The sequence below is a fragment of the Branchiostoma belcheri genome, unplaced genomic scaffold (assembly GCF_001625305.1).
Source record: "Branchiostoma belcheri isolate BF01 breed outbred unplaced genomic scaffold, Haploidv18h27 scaffold139, whole genome shotgun sequence".
Taxonomy (NCBI): Eukaryota; Metazoa; Chordata; class Leptocardii; order Amphioxiformes; family Branchiostomatidae; genus Branchiostoma; species Branchiostoma belcheri.
The window spans coordinates 184,504-197,839 of NW_017802813.1; the positions used below are offsets into that span (position 1 = coordinate 184,504).

The following is a 13,336-nucleotide window of genomic DNA, read 5'->3' on the forward strand; positions in this document are numbered from 1 at the left end:
GTTGTGAAGACTTACGTGTATTCCTGTGACGCCAATGGAATCAACAGGCTTGTGGGAGGCTTTAAAGTCATAATCCGTTTCACGCCGTGGGGTCTTTACGCTTTGACGTAAGTCGCACGATTCGTTAACACACGTTCCAGAAACTCATTACCGATTTGTTGTCCAGCTGGGCCAAACCCTGAAGTCATTGTGAATCGAAAGAAAGCTTTTAATTGGTACCCAGGCTCTAGCTACATGATGTGACTGAGCAAAACTAGACCCATCTATAGAGATTGGAAATGGCTGGTTTCATTTACTTTCCTAGCATATGTTCGTTACTATGGCTCGCCAATTATTTTATGAAATCGATGTTATTTGTGACGGTAAGTAACATCAAACCACCAAATTCAACATGGCAGCATGTCCATTCAAGCGGCATATGCAGACTAGTATTCATCATCTTTCACAGTGACTATTGCAAAGTCCAACTTCGACAAGTCAAAAACCAAGTAATAAATTCCTAACTTGCATTATATTATTTATAAGGAACAGAAGAAGATCAAGGGAATAAATACCTCAGAAGACTTCGGGTGGGTTCTCTGACTAAAAATCAGTATTAGAAACAGTGTTGAAAGGTATGTAGATTTTGGTTCCACGGGATGCCGCGGCGGCCATATTGGTCGGTTACACCACAAACAGTCAGACATATGTGAAACAAATGTGAATTTACAAGTTTATAGCGAATTTATTTTAGCAGAAGACTAAACATTTTGATCAACATGATTTGTCATTCTCCTCACAGTTTGTTTCCTTAATTGACTGAGACAAATTTGCCTGGAAGTACAGATGTAATAAACACGTTATATCGCATGTAAAAAGCCAATTAGGGGGGTGGAATACGACACCACTTCTTTGTAAATACGTGACGTCAATGGTTGCCATGGCGACAGACTAAGGACCGTTGATTAGCACGGAATGAAACAGGTGATTTTCTCTGCGAAGGTGAGGGTAGTAACGACACCCTTTATTCTGTAATGACAGTCATAGAAAGTAACGTCATTCATCATTACAAATCTGATACACATGTGTATACAAATTAATTTGAGGAAGGTAAGCACTGTAGTTGAAATTGAGATGCAGTCAGCAATTACATCTTACACATCAATAGTTTCTTTGCTGATTACTATACTTCAAAACGGTTATTTTTATGATACAATTATAATGTAGCATGGATGTTTGTGACATTCAATTAATGTTTTTAAGCTACCAATTGGAGAAGTTATATTTGCATGTTTGTAATGTGCAGTTTCTGTGCTGGTATCTCGTATTTTTGGTAGGCTAGCTAGAGAGTTCATGGTACAATTCAATACGGTCAGACGAAAGGCAATGTAGGCACACAGCAAATTTCAAAGGAAGGCCATTCTTTTATGTTTACAACAAAGAAACCTTAAGATAGTTGTCTGTTCCTTGTCCTTCGACGTCTTGCAAAAAGTCAGTCACGGTTGCAGTTTCCTTGTGGTTGCGGTGAAAATGAAAAAGAGAACAGGAAAAGCAACCAAGAGTAATGGTGAAAAATGATGCTAGAGGTAATTCATCAAAGTTGTTAAACAGCAATTTCACATTACATGACGTAAACGACTTTTGCTCCCTGTTCTGACTCATGTTGTCTGGTCAGAATGTCGTTACTCACGGGTCAATACACAATAGTAGGGTAGCTATGTTGTCTGTTGACTTAGTGGGCCTTAGGCTATTTATAGCCAACCGCTCTGGACCGGTTAAAACCGGTTTGGGTGGCCTCTTATAAATAGAGGCCGTCGTTGGGTGATGAAGGATTTGTAACAGCTGCAACTATACAGGTCGTCAGAGAGATTCTTGTGCGGAAACGATCAGACAACAGGGTGAGTATATGGATTATATGTATGTAGTTCACTGTTCGTGCTGAACGGTTGTTACTAGTACCTGTTCTGTGTACTTAATCGTTGAGATTGTTATCTGATATCCCACAACAGGCCACAACAGGACCGCCTGTTTGCCACGGCCACTTCAGTCACATGAGTACAAATTTGGACCAAATTTAAATGGCGGTCGACAACTCTTTGACTCGTTTTATAATACGCAAGCAAATCATTTCCGTCCTCGTTGTACAATGTCACGCACGACTTGTTTTTGGTGTCACCAAGGAGCTTGCTAAGTCATAGAACGGTTTTATTTACCATTCAACTTCGGCGACACGAACTGATTCATTATACATGGGTGAGTGTTTAATTAAGGCGAACGAAGTGTTAAGATGTTAGAATGTAAACAAGGGCGTATATCACATGAGGTAGTGAATGTATACGTGTCACCAACATTTGCTCTGGCATTTGTTCAACCTTTGTTCTGGCATGACTCACTTCCTCATGACTAGTAAATTCATAGTGATTGTGCAATGACATCGCGTAGTTGCGCAATCGCTTCAGCGGTGATACCTAATACGGGCCTCTTTTCTTTCGTACGCAGAATTTGCTTTGGCAGCAACCTCGGATTCCAGATCTGCGGGCACTTTGATTTCCTCTTGAGATCGTATCCGGGGGATATTCTGCGATAAGATCCTCGTTGTAAAGAGGAAGCTGTGGGGGATTTGGAACTGACCAACAGCATTGCACACAGGAAACAAGCTGAAGAAACGTGGCCAAAATGACGGACAGTTTACCAACAATCTCGGACATCAAGTCCATCAGCCTGGAGGAGTTCGACAGGATGTCAGGGCCAGCGGCTCGGCCGGTCAGTCGTCAGGCCACAACCGCCACCAGTGTCACCGCCACGACACGCTCACTACCTACCGGTGTACCCCTAAACACATTGCAAGTCACACCAGACGTTTACAGCAAAGCACTGCTGCTCAACTTCCTCGTGAAGGCTTCCAACGGCGGACTCATTAACGTTCCAACGACCAATACTGACACTCGAGGAAAACCAATTTTTGCACCCTCGTATGATGGAGTACGTCCATCAATTGTGTACATGCCTTCGAGAGACCATACTCAGAGTGCAAGCAGCATAACCAACACGGGCGAGCTGACTACAAAACGTTCCTTCGTCAGAAGTGGACGCAGTGGTTACCTGGCTACTGAGGATCTTTATCCCCGAGGATTCTTCTCTCGCACCTCCGCCTTGAAAAGGAAGCTACAAGAATCACAAGAGGCGATCCGTGCTTTGAAGAAGATGAAGCGATCATATGAGGAAGGCGTGGTGTGGAGTGATAAGGATTACCATCCGGTGGATCTAACAGTAACGGGAAAGGTGGACCACAGTGTCCGGCAAACTAGTTCATTCCGGTCACATCCGGTTGGTCTTGATGAGCCATCAGCCACAGCAGTCAAGACCCCGGATGTCCATCACGTGACGAATGACGTCAGCAGGACAACTCGTGACGCTCAGTCACAGAAAGTCAACAGCTCTTCCCAGCAGACTTCACCGGTGAAGAAGAGGCGCAGTCTTTCGGAGGTGGTAAACAGTTTGACCAGTAAACAGCGCGGTCAGAAGAGTTCGAACCCCAAGTGAATAGCTAGGAGTTCCAGAATGTTTTTCGAACATTTCTGGTAGAGCCCATTGTGTGTAGAGCACTCAAAATGTTATTCGGGACCATTATTGTTTTATACTATTATTATCATCATGAATTAACATGTTCAAGTCAACATATCGATTGATGAAAGTAGCTTATTATGTAAGTCGATTTTGCTTCCGTCAGAGAGTGGCAGTAGTAGTCTTAGCTGCCTAGACATTCTGCAGGACTCGCCAAAAAGCAGTTACTCAAGCAACTGGATAAATGATTTTGGAAACGGCTAGATGTTTCAGGTAGTATCTACTAGCATTCGTCAGTGACTGAGAGACCAGAGGAGAAATGCAGGATTATAAGCACAAACTATTGATTGATATGCAAATATGCAATCAGACTATTCTGCTGGACTAATTACATGTTTTTGAACCCCTGCCGTCAACATTTGACGATAGTGGGCATCTTCCACTGACTTCTACAAAACTGCTAAAAGTGATCGTCGAAGCCGACTAAATCTGGTCCTTTTTGGCACCCTATACAAGCTGACAGACGCTCCAGGGCTGTTCAACGGAGTCACCTCTTCTTCTTCACCTCGTCTTGAGCTTCACCCTCTCGGGTTGTAAAGTCAGAGAAGAAGGGTCACTGACAAATTGACAAGGTCAACCCAAGTTAACCTTGACCTTCCTTAGTGTAGTCTATGACCTAGACCTCAACCACACAGAATAACGATGAGCTCATGAGAAACAGTCTTAGTTGTAAGAATAGTTATGTTTATTTGCCTTAACTGGTGTACTTTTACAATTTCTTCTTTAAATTCCAGGTAGTTATATTTGCTACGTTAGAACAGCATAAAGATTTCTACGTAGTTAGACTTTCGTAGGCCTTCTAATCCTACCGAGTCGAGTCACATTTACATTTTAGTAATGATGACTGCCACCGATATCATGCCTTGTAGTTTTGTGACCGTTTTTGTACGTTTGATATATAAGCCCTGACGTTGTCAGCACCCATAAACCGTGTAAACTGTAATGGCCAAGCTACAGAGAAATCTACAAGTTATATTGCTCCCAATAAACGTTGTCGATATCAGTGCACACAGTTGATTCTTGGTGGTTATTCTTAGCTGCTCTGGTGCAAGGTTACATCGGAATTTTGATAAGACTGATATTTTTAGGTTAGTAATCAATCACAATTGTTTCCTATGGGAGGAATAAGATATTCTAACGTTATCTGGTACATTTAGGACTATAAACCCACGAAAATAAATCCCTTTCTAAACAAACTAAAACATTAATATGCAAATTGAAAGATAATGTACAGTATATTGATTTCATTCAAAAACTTAATTCAAGAAATGTATATACTGAAAGCTAAATGTAAAATTATACATGTATCATGAACGTGTATAAGACTTTAAAGATGGATTCAGAGAACACAGCAAACTGAAAATGGAATAGTTGAACATCATGCCGCCATACAAGGAAACATTTTCTGTTAATTTGTTCCAACTGCAATGGAAGTATCTAGATCTTGCGAACCATTCACAGTGCAGGGAGCCTTGCCCTTTTTCGTTCCAGACTAATACATGTAGTATATTCATCACTTGGCCTAGCTCGTCCGCCCACTGAAATTTTACACCAGTGGCCTTGGGCTCTGGCGTTATTTGTAGCCAACTGCTTGACAGGCATGAGGAACCGCGCCAAATTAAGCCTGGTGCTAAACATATGTATTTGGTTCGCTGTTTGGTGCAAAGATTTCACATGCTTATATGTGTTAGTATTGCCCAATAAATATACACCTGGCCACAATATAGTAGCTGGTTAGTCAATAATTTCAAACACGTTATACTACAACAGATATTAGGTACCCATAGAGACCTTTTCTGAGAGGGCCATTATATAGACCATATACGTTTTATGATTACTACCATTTGCTATAACCTAGAACAACGAATATGTCAGTATTGTGATCTAGGAAGATTAGAAGATGAGAAACATTTTGTAACAGAATGTAAACTATACCACGAAGAGAGAGTAGATCTTTACAATCTGATACAATCTATGTTCCCCTTCTTTATACATCTAAGCTGTACATATAAATGAACTAATGAGCTTAGACAAACCTTCTATATTGAAACATATTTGTTCTTACCTTTTTATTCTTACCATTACTAAGAAACGAGAAGAAACCGAATTTACTTGTCGCTACATGACGATGTATGTATGTAACGTTATCTATATTCCATCCTTTTTGTTCTTGTACTTAACCCAGTGGGTATGTGTGTACAATAAAGGTCTCCATTCATTCATTATAACAAAATGGCGACAAGTACTATTACAAAACGGTAGCAATCAGATACATGTCACGTACACGGTGTGCTCAACGAGACAGTATAAGAGACGCCAAACAGTGACTGACATGAAGACTTCCTACGGAGTAACGCTGAACGGAATCTGCTCCGGCAGGAGGTAGGTGTAGGGCTGTTCCTCTGGCTTCTCCGTCTTTTCTCGCATCACCTAGTAACAGGAAACAGTGGGTTTGATAAAATCACTTTCCTGGGAATTGAATGGCAAGATTCCGTTCGTTACAAGACCAGTTTACAGTGTGACATCAGCCAACACATTCAGAAGGACATTTCATTTTGTTATACTTCTCAAAAACTATTGCCATCTACATCTATGATTATCTACAGCATCAAACAGAATTGTTGAAAGTTTTGTGTGAAAGTTTTGCTGAAGAAAACTGAAAACATTTAATCTCTCCTTAAAAGCCAATCAATCATGAAGTTCGAAATCAAACAAATAGAATCATTAAAGACTGAAACATCTCAAAAACTACCAATTCCGGTGTGTACAGACTTAAACTGGTCGGTTGAAAGATTTATTGAAGAGAACTGTGTTTTGATCTTTCCACAAAAGCCAATAAGTTAATCTCCAGACAGGACCCTGTCTGGCCAATGGGTACTGCCTGGCCAATTTGGTACTGTCTTATGCCACCCTAGGATCTGCTTGGAATTTACCAATCAATAATTTCCCACTACTTGAAGTAAAACCGGTACCGTTTAAGCGTGACAAGGTCAAAGTTCTCTCCACGCACCTGTGTGACCTCCACCTGCGTGGCGTCATCGTCCTCCTCGTAGAACATGTTGACGGTGAACTCCTGTCCCTCGTACTCCCCGCTCCGCTCGTTCCGCAGCTTCATTGTGTTGGAGATCTGCCGTAGGGACTCCTGGAACTTCAGCACGGCCGCCTGAGCCTTGTCCTCCGTGAAGTGGCAGTCGCGGTACTCTCCGATGAACGCCTGGAATCAACACAGGTAATATAGTTCAACTGTTATTGAATCATCACGTATTGGCCTGTACATCAGGGCGTTACAGCCAACCCTCGACAGAGACGGGGGGCGCCACAGACTTTCTGCAACCTACGATCCACTGCTCATGGAGTCACGGAAGCAGTGAAGGTAAACAAATGTTATCTTACGAGTTTCAATTTGATTTCTTATGAGTGAATTGTATTATGATTTTGACTTCTTTGTTTGTACATAGCACTGAATCAGTATACATAAGTGCATTACACGTTGGAAACTATGCAGGGCGGCGTTGTACTTGCCTCATCGTCCGGAAGTTTCGACATTTCCAAAGCGAAGTCTATTTGTTTCCTGGCGACGACTTTGTCTGGAAGAGCCGCCATGATGTCCTCAAACGTAGCCTTGGTCAACTCCTTGAAGTCCTTTTCCTCGTCGAGGTACGTGCCACGAATCTTCTTCAAGATCTCAGGCTCGCCAGGTGTCGCAATCACGAACCCGTCTTCATCGATGAGTTGGTCCTTCTCTCCCTCTTTCTTGTTCTTCTCCTTTTCATTCTCTTTGTCAGCCTGTCTGGCAAACCCGTATTGTCTGGAACACCAAAACATTAGATGAGCATTTAGTTATGTCTAGGATAACATGATTGTTTTGCTCCGTTCCATCTTCTTCCGTTTCAAACAAATAAAACAATGACCTGAGCCAGACGGCTGTCACCATGGTAACTGGTGCTGTAGCAAGCTCCCTATGTTGTTGGATTACATTATGTACCAAGTGGTTGGAGGGGATGGTCTGTATATATATATATATATGTGTGTGTGTGTGTGTGTGTGTGTGTGTGTGTTTGAGTAATAATAAACAGACATATAAAGATAAACATTATCCCTCTAGTTCTTTGTACTTTAACAAAGTATCCTTTTTGCCGATGACAAATATGAGAAACAGGCCACGTACATGTAATTATAACGTGTTTGAGATCAGATGATTTGTACCTGAGCGCGAGAGGCATGTTGGGAACGCATGTGGCCATGTCGCGCATCCCAGCAGTCAGTGCGCGGTTCTGAACAGAGCAGGTGAAGATGACGATAGTCACCACGTCCACCAACTCTTTGACGGTGTACAGGACCTTGGGAACTCCTGTAGTAGTAAAGAAATTAAAGTCAAAATCTAAAAGTTCAATCAATTTCATGCGTAGTCTAGTCCAGTGCTTTTGACCCTGCCTCTAGACAATGGGGTCGAGGGTTCTAATCCCAGCTGCTGTTAATCCCCTGATATTCACGCTACTGGAAATGGTTGCAGTCCTTATGACGGTAAGTTAAACAGTGGCCCAATGTGCATTTTGATCATACTTGTCTACAAAATGGTAAAGGTAGCACGATCCTGTATATTGTACTTATATTGCCCGAAATTGCAATCCTGGAAGTAGGTATGTAATTCTGTGACGTATAATATCTATACTTCTGATACAACACTGAATGAACAAAGTCTAGTTAAGCAGCATAATACAAGATTGTTTCAACACTCTACCTTTCTCTCCTAGCGTCTCGCGCATGAAGCCGTTCTTCCGGACATCTCTGATCCAACTCTGTAGCTCCTTGTCCGATGTTATAAACGTGTTGTTTTTGTAGTAGAGCCGGAGGATTTCCTCAACGAATTTCTCAATGGCTTTCCACAGCCGAAACCCATCATCGCGGTAGAAGTAGCCTATGAGCGTAACGGTTGTACATAATTAAGCCACAATTCCTCTTGATCTTTGAATCATTGTCTGTGCTGTTTTCAACTACAAGCAAATCTGTTGTGACCGTGGCGTTCTCAATTACAATCCTTATAATATGTTGCAATGTGTACATGGACATATTATATTTACCAGTAGTAAACTTTAGCAGCATTGCTTGTATTAACTAGTACTATAAAGTACAACTTAACAGTACAAGTAACATCACGATTTTCTGACCTGGAAGCTTGTAAGGATCGTCGATCCCCCTGTCCGCCATCATGGCTGGAAAGTGCAGGTTCCTCAGGTGGAACTCCTGGAAGCCGGTGGCGATGAGGTGCCTCCTGCCGCTGGCTGACAGGGAGCAGATCTCGTCCAGAACCGACCCATCCTCCGTCACCAGGTCGCGGAGTCGGACCTTGCCGCCCAGAACCCGACGAAGGTGCGGCGCCAGCAGCTTGTGGACCGGATGCGGCGACGGCAGCTTCCGGAAGAGTGCCACGGCGAAGGCCTCCATTAGGAGGTGGGAGTGCAGGTAGAGGGAGACGTTGAGGTGGATCTGCGCGTCCGAGTTGCGCAGGAACAGCTTCGCCAGCATCCATTCGTACTCCCCGTCATCCGGAGTCCAGATCGGGTTGTCGGGACCAGGACCCTGGTACAACTGCAAGTAGAAGAATAACTTTATTGCACGACAATTGTACATAGTACAATGTATGACAACGACTATTGAATACAGTGTACAAAAAGAAAGAAAAGGGTATAGAATGATGAAGATAAACATCCTACTTGGTAACCACCAAGAGCTAATACTTACAGTATATAATCAAGTTGGGCTAATCGTGAGTTTCGGCATAACAAAACAGTCTTTTATGTATTTACCTATTTTTGCATTATGAGAGTCGTTGCATTTGAATACTAGTATATGTATAAATCTGTATGTGACGCATAGTCGCATAGGGTAACGTTGAAAATTCGTAGGGCATGAGAACGTGCAAGTGGTTTCTGTTTGACGAATGAAAAGAAAATGTAGGAGATGTCGTTACCTGGATGGCCACGGGGACGAAGTGTCCCTTGCTGTTGGCGTGGAAGAGCGCTATGGGCGCCGCATGATAGAACACCTCCTCCCCGGCAAGGTTTGGACTCAGCCCCTTCATCAAGGAACAGTCGACGTAGTACATGTGTCCAGCCTGACAATAGAAGAAAAGTCGCTTTTAGGGACACATCTTAGCTCAGGCAATAGGAAAAATAAGAATTAGGGATAAGAATCTACTATGAAGATCAACATATCTTCGTATATGACATCGAACTTACGGCAATTTCCTGGCGCAAACTCCACCCTCTGTCTTTTGCCAGGATCTCCTTCAGTCGGCCCGCAGTCATCGGGAACTTCGGCGGCACCGTGTCGAACCGCCGGATAGCTAGCGGGTGGACTCCGTTCAGAAACTGTCGTCCGAACTCCTCGTCCGACTTCCAGTTCTGGATGAACTCCGGAACCTCCTTTACTGCTGACTCCATCAGTTGTTCGTAGTCTCCAAGGCCCTTCGCGATCTTCGATGCAAAAATGCTTCCGGCGCCCTTTTGGATCCGGAACTCCGGCAGCCTCTCACTGTCTCGCCGGACGTCGTGTGGGATTCTCGTCAGGTCCAGACCTCCGGGGAAGGCCGGCTGGTCGTGGGACCACTTGTACCCGTCATGCCCCTGCCACAGCTCCATCTGACGGTGGAGCGCCTCGAGGTCGCCTTTCGCTCCGTCGTTCAAGGAAACTGTTGAGCAATGAACCAATGTTAGACCAATGAACTAAATGTATTGCTCACAACTCAGCAGGGGGAATCGAGTACAATTTTCCACATTTTTATAAGACAATTATGTACAGAAACAATAACAAAATGTTGCGAAATAACACAATGTTGCAAACAAATTCTGATTTTTTGGTAACAATGAAGGTCAAATTGGTTAAGAATCTTTAGAGGTGGAAGCATGAAACTCAAAATGGTAAAAACATGTCCCACGTGTACCTTTCTCGCACAAACGAAGAGCGAGGTGTGGTGACAACGTACCTGCTCCTCTCCTCAGTGTGAGGCGTTTCCCCAGCCATCGGTATGCAGGGAACTCGAACTTCAACCCTCTCTGAAGGTCATGGACATGCACGTTCTCGATGAAGTAGTCGCAGCTGTCGTCATCTTTAACCTTCTCGATTGACACCAGCACGACTTCGCCGACATCGTACGCCTCCACCTCCAGGGTCTGCTTCCTTCCCGGGGCGATGCTGTTGCCGATGCCTTGTCCAATCTGGATCGGCTCGGTTCGCGTCCAGGGCCCGGTCAGGCTGATCAGAATCCCCTTGTTGCTCCCAACAACATGGCGGACAGTGACTTCCACGTTGTATTTCACGAAGTCGTAGTCGGCTGGGCCGTTCTGGAGGGTAGGGCTTTTGCTGAGCGTTGGCTTGTACACGGACTGAATGGCAGAGTACATCTTGGCTATACTGTTGTAGTCGTAGATTGAGAAAGGCTCGTCGAATTCCATCGACGGCGGCAGGTTGCCGATGTTGAACGTCGTCCTTTGCGTGGTGGCGTCTGACAGTAGTGTGGTGATTGTCACCAGGGCCAGGTCGGCCCAGGTGTGCAGCATCGGACTCCAGAGCCTACGGACATAACATATATTGTTACAAGTGGTTCGGTTCGTAGCTTTGGGAAAATGACAACGCAGAGACGGAATTCGACCAGTTTCGACTTTACTTGTCTTTCTCAAGAATGACATAGATCGGACCACTCCTTCTTGTATACCTTTTCCTGTGTATCTCTAGTGCAGGGCGCTCTGCTTGAGTTTAAGATATTGACCAATAGCGTTAAGGCTATTTAAGGCTGGTTTAGGCTGGATTGCCTTGATCTGAAAGTCTAGTTCACTATACACTGAGTACTATGCACTAGGTTGGATATGCGTGGCTCAGTTTACGTAATCTTTAAATGTCGTTCAAGTTTGGATCAAGATCTGTATCTGTATCTGTATAGCCGGTATAACCGCCTTTCGGCGTAACACACCAGCTTCGCAGGCACGCGGCGCGGCGGCAGCTGGCTATATTACACCGATCGACCTGAAGATTTAGGGAGCTCGGCCAAAGAAGTTTAAGTGTTGCTAATATGTAAGCTGTCGTGTAATGTATGCACCTACATAATGCTTACCTGTAAGGATTCAATAAGTTGAATGTGTCTCCGTCCTTCCATTCGTGGATCTGTATCTGCAGACGATACCGGATGGGTGTCCACCTCAGTCTGTTCACGTACTCCTGACGAAGGTAGTCCTTCGGTCGGGTATCATCCGGATACCTGCCTTTTTCCCTGCACAAAAACAGTTATATTTCACACATGTTCTAAAGAATATACTGTAGAAAGGAAAGGAAAGTAAAGGAAAGGAAAAGTCTCCCGTGCCCTTATGCAGAGCGTAGGGTAGTGCCCATATCCATTTCTGCACTGGTCGAAACTGTAGAAACCAACAAGAAATTACAAAAAGTCGTTCCGCTGTAGTACCTTAACAAGCCGCTAGGGGGTCTATGTGTTTCTCTGTATCATATCTTAAACATACTTTTTAAGAAGATTGACTTAAAGCCATGACTACGATGATGTACGTACCACGCCTTCTCCTGATCTTCCGGAGGTAGGAGTCCGGATTCCGTTTGCTGCTCGTCTGGAACCAGACGGAATTTTACATACCGGACTGCGCCGTCCTTGGCCTTGAACTTTGTGGCCAGCCTGCTGTAGTAGTTCATGTTGCTGTAGGAGGTTGGGGCCCGGCGGGCGTTATCCACCAAACTGTAGTAACTGAAAGTTTCAGAAACAGACATATGTCGATTTGTCACGATTTACAATAAAAATTTGTTTTTAAAAAGTTGCAAGAAAAAAGAATACAATTCTTGTTCTTTTGATAAATTTAGCTGTGTTTCTATTATATTTCATTTTATCTATTTTAGTCATTTTCAAGTAGATCACACTGGATCATGGCCTGTTCTATGTGTTCTATGGTTTGAGTTTGTGATTTTTTTAGTGTTTGAAAATATGACACGGCTTTTTTTACCAACAGGTTTGATTTCTTCTCCAAACGCCTAACATAAAATTGTAGTTTCCTTCATTTTGTGTTGACAGCCAGTCCGGAGAGTATGGTGAGTCTACTGGTGCATTTTGTTGGCTTTTGTTGATTTATACATATTATGAGTGATGTGAAAACGAAGGCTGTCTCTCCAAGGAAGATTTTTGTATAGGATGGCCAGTGCCTGGAATGAAATGAAGTGGTGATGATGTATATAGTCTTATTTAAATTTAAGCTGTGTTAATATGTTGTAATTGTTGTCAATGTATTTATGTTTCGTAAATGTTTGTCATGTGTGTCTTGAAGGACCACAGGAAGAATAGCTGCAATACAATTTTTGTAAGCTAAGTGTGGATCCCAATAAAGTCAAGTCAAAGTGAAGAATGTTGTACGTACTTCATGGGGAACTTGTAACACCAGTCCTTCAGAGCGTCTCCTCCCTGGCGCGAGCTGCGCACGGCGGCCACGAAGTCCTCGAATGACGGGATGTCCCAGTAGGTGCACATGGAGCCCGTGTGCATGATCAGGTCAAACTGACTCGGACCGTCCGTGTCCTCAAACTTCAGCTCGGCTCCTCTCATGTCAACATCTGCGGGAGGGAACCAATTTAAAATCCTAAATACAGAAGCCGTACATGAATGAATGAATGACATTTTAGGGCATTCAAGACTAAATTGGAGGGAGGGTTTAGGGAGGGAGGGAGGGAGGGAGGGAGGAGGAGG

At 43.7% G+C, this 13,336-nt stretch overlaps 2 protein-coding genes across 3 annotated transcripts in view; one reads left to right on the forward strand and one right to left on the reverse strand.

Moving 5' to 3' along the window:
- The first annotated feature begins 1,618 nt into the window (after positions 1-1,618).
- On the forward strand, positions 1,619-4,188 carry LOC109464472. 2 transcript variants are annotated; one of them, XM_019761466.1, is made up of 2 exons: positions 1,619-1,877; positions 2,479-4,185. In XM_019761466.1, exon 2 carries the CDS (start codon positions 2,656-2,658, stop codon positions 3,520-3,522), a length of 867 nt encoding a protein of 288 aa, XP_019617025.1. In that variant the 5' UTR covers positions 1,619-1,877; positions 2,479-2,655; the 3' UTR covers positions 3,523-4,185. The 2 variants fall into 2 exon arrangements, with proteins under 2 accessions (XP_019617025.1, XP_019617026.1); XM_019761467.1 differs by lacking the exon at positions 1,619-1,877 and adding an exon at positions 1,896-2,232 and having other exon boundaries at positions 2,479-4,188.
- A 696-nt stretch (positions 4,189-4,884) lies between these two features.
- LOC109464474 (allene oxide synthase-lipoxygenase protein-like) overlaps positions 4,885-13,336 on the reverse strand; it is an 11,535-nt gene continuing 3,083 nt past the window's right edge. The window contains exons 5-17 of the mRNA XM_019761469.1: positions 13,011-13,203; positions 12,161-12,349; positions 11,714-11,869; positions 10,589-11,175; positions 9,843-10,294; positions 9,575-9,718; positions 8,772-9,192; positions 8,345-8,521; positions 7,810-7,954; positions 7,126-7,411; positions 6,614-6,817; positions 5,833-6,033; positions 4,885-5,457 (exon numbers count right to left, since the gene is read on the reverse strand). Coding sequence (XP_019617028.1) covers positions 5,947-6,033; positions 6,614-6,817; positions 7,126-7,411; positions 7,810-7,954; positions 8,345-8,521; positions 8,772-9,192; positions 9,575-9,718; positions 9,843-10,294; positions 10,589-11,175; positions 11,714-11,869; positions 12,161-12,349; positions 13,011-13,203 — 3,041 coding nt within the window. The 3' untranslated portion in view covers positions 4,885-5,457; positions 5,833-5,946. The remainder of the gene's footprint in view (positions 5,458-5,832; positions 6,034-6,613; positions 6,818-7,125; positions 7,412-7,809; positions 7,955-8,344; positions 8,522-8,771; positions 9,193-9,574; positions 9,719-9,842; positions 10,295-10,588; positions 11,176-11,713; positions 11,870-12,160; positions 12,350-13,010; positions 13,204-13,336) is intronic.